The 11,198-nt window shown below is 37.9% G+C and overlaps 1 protein-coding gene across 6 annotated transcripts in view; it reads left to right on the top strand.

The window, feature by feature from the left end:
* Positions 1 to 821: 821 nt before the first annotated feature.
* LOC140325598 (uncharacterized) overlaps positions 822 to 11,198 on the top strand; it is a 23,699-nt gene continuing 13,322 nt past the window's right edge. The window contains exons 1-6 of one of the 6 annotated variants that reach the window (XM_072403519.1): positions 822 to 925; positions 4,564 to 4,737; positions 6,034 to 6,112; positions 7,253 to 7,513; positions 8,274 to 8,297; positions 9,442 to 9,714. In XM_072403519.1, the coding sequence (XP_072259620.1) occupies positions 6,043 to 6,112; positions 7,253 to 7,513; positions 8,274 to 8,297; positions 9,442 to 9,714 (628 nt within the window). In that variant the 5' untranslated portion in view covers positions 822 to 925; positions 4,564 to 4,737; positions 6,034 to 6,042. Of the gene's footprint in view, positions 926 to 3,608; positions 3,675 to 3,924; positions 4,426 to 4,563; positions 4,738 to 6,033; positions 6,113 to 7,252; positions 7,514 to 8,273; positions 8,298 to 9,441; positions 9,715 to 11,198 lie in introns of those variants that run through there. The other 5 variants (XM_072403518.1, XM_072403521.1, XM_072403516.1 and 2 more) reach the window with 5 other exon arrangements.

Below are 11,198 nucleotides of genomic sequence, written 5' to 3'. Positions count from 1 at the left end.
GTATATTCTTTTCCTTCCCACGCCATATTAGAAATGTTCATGATTTGATCAGTCATGATGGCCATCATAGTTATTAGTTTCCTGCTGCAATAAATCTCCCAACATGTTCTGGATTCTCTCTGACACCAATCAATCACTGCAGCTTTCCTATATTGCTGATTGACCAATTGTTGAGATATACAAATTGTGCAGGTATGGTGCTTGGCCATGGAAGATGCAGAGCTCTAATATTTCTGTTCTGGAATTCTTGTTCTGGTTTCCCTATTACACTATGGAGTGGTTTAGGCTATGAAATTTGAAGTGGTAACCACCAGGGCTTCACCTGAGGAAGCAATTCAGAAAAAAAGGTCATAAAGTATAAATAGGGGCCTCGTTGAGTAATTCTTTACCGGCTGTAAAACATTCATATGTCAGCTTTTTAACCAGCACAGTGATGTGGGCATTGTCTGGCAACATATCACTAAGAGGCACACAGGAACATCTGTCCCTTCCACCAGTCTGAACATAAACCTAAATCTGGAGTTATGCAGGAATGTAGAAGCTGCCATCTTGGCCATTAAAAACACAATTCCCCAAATTCTTTAACTATTGTAAAAGGATGTTCTGCCGCCGCGCCTCTTCCAGGTCTTACAATTGCAAAACATGAGTTACACTTACGCAATGTGAACGTACAGTAAGAGTCATGGCAAAAATACAAAAGTTACAAGAACTGAGATTTCAAACAAAATGGGAAGTGGCACGTTAAAATATCAAGAGCCAGCAGAAATATCGTGCGAACTTTCCTATATTGTCCAGACATTATTTGGCATGAATGTATGTTTTATTTCTGTATGACATTGATCAGAAAGTGCTGTTGGAGAGTAATCAGATCCATCAAATGACACTCCATATACATCATGGACAAATGGCTAGAGGTGCAGAAAAAGTATGGACCTTGTCAATTATTTTTTCCTATTTGCTCCCTTTTGGTCTGTTTAATGTACCATTGAGAATGAAAAACAAAATATCTGCAGGATTACCAAGTTCACTCCAAAAAGCAGTTCTATAGACAGTGCTGACTTCTATATACAGGTAGTCCCCAGGTTAAGGTCATCCAATATACGAGCGCCTCCTAGATACGAAACAGGCTTCCCTGCTCGCTCGTGTGCAGGACAGAAGCTTGATGGGGGAAGGGGCAGTTTGCATGACTTGGAGAAGAAATCTTTTGCTAAACACAGCTGATGTTGTGAGTGATCTGTAACCTCTTGTAACTCTTTATTGACCAAGACAAACTCTGCAGTTATTTCTTTTTGCACAGCAAAGCACAGCTTGCTCCAGAAGTTAATGAATGTCTAGGCTCCATAAAATGTTTTTTTGCTTTTATTTTTTGGGGGGATTTTATTCAGTAACTGACACCATGCTGCCTAATAATATGTTGGGACAAACATCTGTCCTAATTGCATTTATATATTTATCTTATACCTGTTCCGACTTACATACAAATCCAACTTAAGAGCAAACCTACAGTCCCTATCTATAACCCAGGAACTACCTGTATTGTATAATAAATAAAGCTTAATTCCAACAAACGCTTTAATTAGCTGCAACATTTTTTTATTTAAAGTCATGAGAATAAAAGCTTTTCATTGTTACAGGATTTGACCTAACCCTTATTACTGCCAATTTCGCTGATTAGTTTGGGCTATTACAAGAAGTAGAGGATAATAAATCTGCAGGCAGTATAAACAAGTATTATAAAGGTGTTTAACGATGGCAGCCAATGGGATATGAAACTAGTGTGTTGTTAGAGATCTTAAGGTGTACCATAGGAAATTATCCAATTACCATTATCAAGTGTCTGTGCTGTAGTGCTGTCTGTGCTGTAGTAATGTAATACTCTTCCATGTCAGTGGGTGGCAGTAGGTAGCTTAATTGCCTTGTTTATTCGTAGAGACAAGAGAATTAGCTACAGAGTGTAATTTTGTAACATTTTTGTGGCGTGCGTGATTGGCGTTTTTTCAATGTAAAAAATGTGCCGTGGCTCAAAAAAGGTTGAAAAACACTGACCTACATTATATACCTGACAGAATGTAACTCAAAAACTCATACAAGAGGATCAAATGATTCAGCAGAAAGTTATTTTGTTTACTTAAAAAAGTACTTAAAAATGTGTTTACCTAAAAATGTGTTATTTCAATATAAACATTTTCATCAATTGTATGTAACGCACTTGATTTTTTTTTTAATATATTATCATTATTATTGGTATTATAATTTTTTTTTTATTATTCATTATTTATTGTTTTCATTTATTATCATCATTAATATTTTTTTTTATTTTTATTAAAAGTATTTTTTTAAATACTTTTTTAATGCATGCTCCTATTTATATGCTATGTAATAATTCCTAATCACATTCATATCATCTAAATTCATTTAGTAAAGTAAGTAAAAAAACATTTAAAAAAATTAAAAATAAAACAAAATAAATAAATAAAATTCTATTAATTTATTACTATGTTTTTTCGTAACATAAATGTGACCCCCCATTACCATTACAATTTTTTTAAAAACATCCTCAAGTTTAAAAAAATGTTGCTAACTTTTTCAATTCATATTACCATTTTTCTTTGTTAACATAGAGGAAGTAAATCTACAACAACAGATGATTTTTGCACAATCTTTGAGAAGACATAATGCTTAACATTCATTAATTTGACTTTTAGGGTTAAATCACAACGAAATTAAAATTGTATGTTGCGATTTTATATTGTATAAGTCTAATTTATGTTTTATGTTTCTGTTTTTAAATAGAAAATAAAATATATGTAAAATGTTTATAAAATGTAAATCCATGTACAAAATCCATCTGTAAACTGTATGTAGCGAAGTATACTCTGCCAAGGCGTGTTCAAACTCTTATTACACAGGGGATTACAGTTTCGTTTTTAGTTTTGTTTTTACAACAAGTTTAACTAACTTTTTGAATTCATATTACCATTTTCTTTATTAACCGAGACAAAAAAACCCACAAGAACAGATGTTTTGTTGTGCAATCTTTGAGACAACTTAACATAAATAAGATATATGTCCCTTATTTTAGTATTTTTATTAATTAGGAAATGTTTAATGTTTTACATTTCTGTTTTTAATAACAAAATAAAATGTCAATCCAAAAGATAAAATCCACCTGCAGAGTAAAATACATGTAGAGAGTTATACATTGTCAGGGCCTTTTGAGACTCTCACATCTCATTTCATAAAGGGAGAACGGTTTCATTCTCTTACCCAGTTTATTTCTACACAAATTCAGCTAAATGTTTTAATTCATATTGCCATTTTCATTTATTTCCAAAGAGGAAGTAAAACTACAGACTTTTTTTTTTAAAAGACACATACTTAACATAAACAAGAACCTTACATTTGTAAATTAAAGTAAAACAAATTTGATTTTAAGAGATTTATAATTATATCCTAATTAATTTTTGTATCTATATTAATCATAGGACTATTTTTCTGTTTTCTATTTCTGTTTTTAATTATAAAACTAAAATGTATATCCAATTATAAAATTCATCTGCAGAATGTATGTTGCAAGGTATACTATATAAGGGAGTGTTGAAACTCTCACATTTTATTACACAATGGATTACAATTGCATTCACAAGCTCGGTTTATCTCCACAAAAAAATCAGGTAACTTTTTGAATTCATATTGCCATTTCTTTATTATTGGAGAAGAAGTAAAACCACACGCACAGATGTCATACAGCTTAATTTTCTTTGAGTGTGATGGAAAAAGGTTGGGTATAACGTTGTAGATGTGAATCAAATTCACTTGCAGAGGTGTAGCAGATATGAATGCTGCAGCCCGATTCATCCATCCTTCCCACCGCTCCTTATCTGCTGCTTCTCTTTGTATTTCTCTTCATTGGCTTCCATTTCACCTGAGAATCAAATTCAAGGTCTTGTGCTTTGCCTCCAAATCCCTCCACAGTTCTTTCCCCACTTACCTTTCTGACCTGATAGAAAAATACTCCCCTAGCCACTCTCTTCACTCCTCCAGTGACTGCTGACTTCCTCACTCATAACCTCATCACACGCATGGCTCCAAGACTTTTCTAGAGCTGCCCCAACTCTCTCTAGAGTGGTCTTCCTCTGCTCATTTAAAAGAGCACTCAAAACCCATTTTTACAAACTCAGCTACTAATGAGCCATGAAATCTATTGCCGGTAAGCTGCATATAAAGCAAATGATGTGCATCAGAGGGCACAAGAAATTTCTTGTTGCTTGTGGTAAAAAAAAAAAAGAGGAAGTAAAGATTGTCAGCAGAATCTAAAATATTTTCGGAAAGTTAAATGAAAGGCTTTGAAGCCATGTTAAAGTTTCTAACTGTGTTATATCAACGTACCATCGGGCTGAAGATAAAGATTCTCTGAGCAAAAAGGTACCAAACAGAGATTCCCTGCCAGTTCAATGAATTCTTTTTCATACACTAGTTGTCTTTAAATTATCTATCTATCTATCTATCTATCTATCTATCTATCTATCTATATCTTTATTTATCTCTATTTTTTCCATATAGCCCATTCATCCAAAATGATCGAAAGTAAGAAGATCCCCTACACACCCCTATAGCAGTGTGCAAGTTTTTTCAGAACTAGCAGTGGTTAAAGTCCAGAAATTCAGTTCCTACACAACCCGATCTCTGCTTTTCCTGGAAGTTTAACTGGGACACCAAACACAGCAAAAATTACAGGTAAGCTGTGTGGGGAGAGAAACCTGGAGTCTTGTGCTCGCATTTACTGATACATTAAAAAAAATTACAAAATTCAATGTACAAGCTCCATAAGTATATTCTCAGAATATGTTACTGCTGTTACAAAAGTTGTTTTAGGTCTTCTCAGATCTGCAGCTTTTATTATTGTTGAGGTGCTTCTTGGTATAGGGTGACAAATGTCTATCAACTAATATCTAACTATTCCTCTACATCATTTCTTATTTTTTTATCTTTTAAGGTATATCCATATATTCTATTTTCCAATGTATTTACCATCTACATTCTAACCATCCATTGATTACATATCTTTCTCTTTCTTTCTTTCTTTCTTTCTTTTTTCTTTCTTTCCTCTGTGCTTGTTCTGGAACACAGGTAACCTGTCATTTAGCAGTGGGAGTGCAATGAGTTACCATCATCAGTCCCCATTGTATTGAAGAGAGATGAACAACACTAAATATACTTCCAAGTTTATAAATAAACTGTACCCCTATATGTGTTCCCCTGGCATGGAGTGGGTATTATTACAGGGAGCTTCCGGATTTCTGAATAAGCCCCCCTTCGCCACAATCCTTCTCATCGTTTTTGAGCAGAATATGGGAAAGAGGTCATGTCCCTCAACATTGGGATCCTCCTTTTTATTTAACTTAGTTTAATTAGTTAAATCTAGATGTTAGACAAGGGGTCGGCAAACTACGGCCTTTAGGCCAGATACAGCCTATCCAGTAGTTTGTTCTGGCCTAATGCCCCCTGGCCGATCCAGCCAAATCCCGTCCAGCAACCCGTGTCAGAGCCATAGCAAACTACCAGAGCCGGAGCCACCAGAGCTCCGGAGCTGCATGCGGCCACTGAGTCTCCGTGTTGTGGATCCCTTCCCTATTTACCATGGCTGGCATTAACACTTCCACCACCGGGGTAAATAAGGAGCATTCCCTCTCCCTTCAGGGGGTGTTCCTGGTGGGGGCGGAGCCATTAGGGCGGTACTCAAGAGAGAGTCCAGCCTAATGTGCTCCTGCCTACCCCTGAAATGGCCTAGTGGCCATGAATTAATGAATTAATTAGGTATGAGTCATCCTAAAAAACGGTGCTTTCTCTTCCTTTCTAGGTTCTTTTATTAAGTTCTGAATTACAAAGCCCACTGAATGTAATGCCCACATGGCCAAAAAATAAAGCAGCTGTTAAAATGTGTCAACGGCCATTTGTCTGTATTTGTGTTGTAATGCTGATTCAATTTAAAGTTATTTTCCTCAAATGGCTATTGTGAAATCTTTCTTACAGCTTCAAGATATGACTTTATCGTGTACCCTGAGTTCCCAGCTCATCATCTGCCTCATTTTTATCATCATTCCAATAATAAGTAAGACATTTACAAATACATATTCTGAGGGGTATATTTATTTAAAAACAGTCTATTGGCTGCAAGAACACAGCCTGTTCTAATAGTATAATCCCATTCTTGGTGTCTGGAAGTCTGCATGAATGTAAACCTTGAATTACATTATACATCAAAAATGGGATTATGTTGAAAATTTGGGTTTCAACAATTTTCACGCATGCCCATATTACCCAATCAATATCCACAGTGTCACATTCTATTATGATTGGATGAAGGTGTTTGTGCTGGGTGCTTCCTTCTCTGATACTGCTGATAAAGCAGCTTGGATAGGCCATAGAACCGCTGTGCTTTGCATGGTTCAAATTGGTGACGGCCAATCTGTTGCACATAGACTCCTCATTTGTTCCCTTCGCCTGCAATTAGCATAAAGAGAATATTCGCTGTAAGCTCCAAGTCACTGCTGAGCTTACACAAGGCTGAGAACTTTCTCACCTAAAGAGTCCAAGCACTAGATTCCTGAATAGCCAATCAAAAAGCATGAAGGGAAGTGAGCCACACACTCCTCTACCTGGAAGTATTGGTAACTGCAGAGAATGACCATCAAATGAAAGGGAAGTAAGTATATGTTTTTAGGGAAAGGGGGCATATAAAGTATATGTGCTTCCTAAGTATAAGTTTCTTTCTATTTCCAACTATTTCCTTTGCTACTCAGAGTTTTAACCACTCATTGAGTGTTAAATAGTGAGCCCCCCTTATAGTCACTGTGATTCCTTCTGTTGACCCCATAACACTGGTGGACACAATAGTGTTGTAGGGCGTCAATAGTAGCTTTCGGTGGGGGAACCTTCTATTCTACACAGACCTCCTCTCCAACCCCTAACCTATTAAAAGCCTCAGGCTTACCACCACTACCTAGGTGCCTACTTACCTATTTCCAATCAAAGTCTCCTCTGTTATGTGCAGCTTTTCTGAAATCTTGTGCAACCTTGTTCATGTCTGCTCCATGATTATTCATAGATTTAAATTGTGCCAAATTCCAACAGTACAGGAAGAGTCTTATTCATGTGAATGGAAACAAATGTTGAGCCAGAACATTCATTGATATAATAACTTCTGTTCTTTAATCTCATAACTTGTTGTGCTTGAATTACTTCCCTATAGTGATGACAGAGAACTACATTGAGCAAAAGCCTGAGTACATATACCATACAGTGGGAGAAAACGCCAGCATACAATGCACTGCAGGAGCAAACATTGACATAAGAAATCTGTCCCTTCTTAGACGCCACACTAAAATATTCACACTTAGGACAAGCAAAAGCATCATCTCTAAGGTGTTGAAACTTTCCGGCTCATTTGAAGAACTTACCTGGAGTTTAAGCCAATTGGAAAACTTTTTGTATCAATGCTCTTCAGATAAAAGTAAGTGATATCAGGGTGTTGGGTTTTTACCATCACCCAGATCCATTAGACACTGCTCTGTATCCACTCTACAACTTCTAGTTGCTCCTTCACATATACACAGCTGCTAGGAAGAATGTTGGCAAGGTTTGATAAATGCCCACCGTGTCTTATTCTGAATATAATCAATTCAATTTCCTCTTCCTCCCCCATCTTTCTTCTAACATTCTAATATCCTCTTTTGGATTTATGCCCTTTTTGTTTGTTCCCATGTTGATGTTTAATAATATTTTTTTCTCTTTCTATTTAGCTTTTAATGTATTTATCTTGCTCAGTGATTTCTGAAGCCACACTTCCTGTGGGTTATTTTGCCTTGTAATATACATAACTGTTCCATTGGGTATTCTCTCTGCCCTCATGAACATTTTGAGTTGACATATATTTTTCTTTTTTCATAATGATTTCATTTTTTTTTCTTTTTACATTGTGTGTTGGATGTGCTATAAGGGTCTGGTCCATTACCAGTGCTGGGGATGCTGCAGAATGCAGAGCAGAGGACTGACTGCTGCTTGCTTGATCTTCCTTGCTGCTGTAAGCAATGCCATGGAAAGGAATAAACAGGGTCCGCTGAACTACAGTGTCCTAATGCACAGGATTGCCAGCCAGATAATCATCTCCTAACACTTGACTTTGAAAAGATTCTTTTCTTGATCCTTATTTACCTTAAACCTCCAAAAATATATTGAAGAAAATACCAATTCTTTATTTCTTCTTTTTTCAGATCAGAGCGACTTCAAGATACCTGGTATGTTAGTTTATTTAAAATTTAATTGATCTGTCCTTTAAAAGGTTGATTTTTACATTGAAAATCCCAACACAGAAAGAGCCTTTGGTATGTATATAGCGCCAACATATTATGTAGCATCTTAGAAAGGTCCATAGTCATGTCACTAACTGTCCCTCAAATAGGGTTCACAAGGCTCTACCATGATTACATGTCATTAACATGATCTAAGGCAGTGGTTGCCATACTTTTCAGACCCATGGATGACTAAAATTACCGGCTCTGGACTGCACATGTGTGGGGAGTCGGGGTGTCACTCAAAGGAGAAGAAATGTCCCCCACAGTGACATCACAGGCAGAGATCTTAGCCTGGGATGGGAGACTGGACGGGTTGTGTCCGGTGTGCCCCAACCAGAGCTGCTGTCCACCAAAATTTTCTTGCGGACCACCGGTTAGCGACCACTGATGTAAGGTCAATTTCTATAGAAGTCAATTAAGCTACCAGCATGTTTTTGGGATGTGGAAGGAAAACACTGTGCACAAAGGAAACCTCTGCACACTTTTTGTATATTGTGTCCTGGCTAGAATGTGAACATGGGACCTGTTCTGCCTCTCCAGTCTAAGCACTACAATGTGATCTCTGTAACTTACAGTTGTGATGAGATGGCTATAACTGCAGTCTTAGGTGAATTGGCTGACAGTGACTCAATCCAAAGGACACCTTGTAGATCCTGAAAAAGTTTATTCCAAACTGTGCAGATCATACAGAACAGATACATATACATGAACAGATGGATAGGTCAAAATATCATGCTGTGAGCAACTAACAGGAGCATGCAGCTGAGATGAGGGTAGATGACAGAAAGAAAAAGAGGGGAGGAGACAAGAGTCTGAGCAGAAGTTAGGGGAAGAGAGAAGGGACACATGAAAAGCAAACCATGCATGTGTAACATGACAGGACCATAGTACTGCAAAGGCAAAAGAGCTAGTCACTCTGCCGCCATTCCATGCATACATTGGTGGTGAATTCCAATCTTTACAAAGTACCCTACCCTAGAAGCCATATGTCTGCTACTCATTTGAAGGAGATACTGTAAAAAGAAAGCCTAATTGACCTAATTTGCACCATTGACCTAATTCTGGCCATGTTTGTATTTTTTTTTAGGAAGCTCTGTAGAACCAAATACCACCACCTGTTCTGTCCCTGGAGACTTCAGTATGAATCTGTCCATTTTAAATGGAAGTGAAAAAGTGGTAACGCTGTGGATGGAAAACAGACTTGATTACCATAGTCGCATTCAACTTTCTGGTACCATTCGCAATCTTTCTATAATGCTGAATAATCTACAAGAGAGTGACAGGGACTCCTATACATGCTCTGGCAGGGCAGAAGGAGTTGTTGATGATATTAAAGGAAAAAGTACTTCACTAGTTGTAGGTAAGTTTTTTGGTATTTAAACACAGACAGTTTGCATATGGTTTGATTATTTCCAAGCCATTGCTGTTTTGCCTGATCGCACGAGTTCATTCAGTCCATCAATCCAAATGACATTGCTGGTCCTTTTCATAGTAATCAATACTGAGCTATGTTGCATGCAACCATGAGGCAGAGAGGTAAAACACCAAGCATGTGTACCTTCTATTGTAACACTTACCCTCACGGTTAATCGTTCTCTGTAACTACAACATGTGGCTACCTTTACCCTTGCTACTCTTGCACTTATTTTCCTGGCAACCATACCATTTACCAATTGTGTAACCTCATCACTAAACTACTTTGTAATGCACACACTAGCCCTCCCTGTAACTCTTACACTGACTATCCTTGTATCCCAAATCTTAACCCTCTCTGTAATACCAATCATTACACTCACCTTTCCTATGATCCAAGCACCAACACTACCTGTAATTCTAACATATCCATCCAATCCTAATGCTAATCCTTCCTGTAACCCTAACACTGACCCTTACATTAACCCGGACATTAACCTAACAATCTCTGCAACATCAATTGTAATACTCCTTCCTGTAGTCCTCAAAACAACTCTCCAGGCAACTCCACCACTATTCTGCTCTGTAACTCCAACAAAAACCCTTCCTGTAAACCTATTATCAACCCTTTCTTAAACCCTAACACTACCTTTCCCTGTAATCCTAATACCTAACCGTTGGTGCAACAAACAGTCCTATTTACTCAATTTACTTTCCCGAGGACATTTACCTTCCCTGTAACCCCAACACTTACCCTTTCTGTAACCCTACTACTAACCTTCCTTAAAACTTCAACACTAACCCTTCACGTAACCCTACTGCTAATCTTCCCTAAAACCCTAACACTATCCTTCCCAGTAACTCTAATACTAGCCATTGGTGCAAGCCCAACATAAACTCTTCTTTAGCCCTACTTACTCCCCCATAAAGCCAAACTCTAACCTTCCCTGTAACCCTACAGGTATGTGGATCTGTAACTCCAACACTTACCCTTCCCGTAACCCTACTGCTAATCTTCCCTAAAACCCTAACACTATCCTTCCCAGTAACTCTAATACTAACCAATGGTGCAAACCCAACATAAACTCTTCTTAAGCCTTACTTACTCCCCCGTAAAGCCAAACACTATCCTTCCCAGTAACCCTATTACTAGCCATTGGTGCAAACCCAACACAAACTCTCCTATATCCCTACTTAGTCCCCCGGAAACCCAAACACTAACCTTCTGTAAGGAACTTACCCGTCCTGCGAGCCCGCGGTGTCCCTGGGGTTCCTAGCCACAGAGGGGGACGCCGCTGTAGCAGGCAGCATGGCTCTGCTCGCAGCTTGTCTGTCTCTGCAGGCGGAGGGATCCGCCCTGGCCAAACTACTGTTCAGCCAGGCAGCAGCCCTTGCATCCCTTTAGATGTGGCTAAGCCTATTCCTGCTGTC

The sequence above is a fragment of the Pyxicephalus adspersus genome, chromosome 3 (assembly GCF_032062135.1).
Source record: "Pyxicephalus adspersus chromosome 3, UCB_Pads_2.0, whole genome shotgun sequence".
Classification (NCBI taxonomy): domain Eukaryota; kingdom Metazoa; phylum Chordata; class Amphibia; order Anura; family Pyxicephalidae; genus Pyxicephalus; species Pyxicephalus adspersus.
This window is presented reverse-complemented; position numbering and strand designations above follow the sequence as displayed.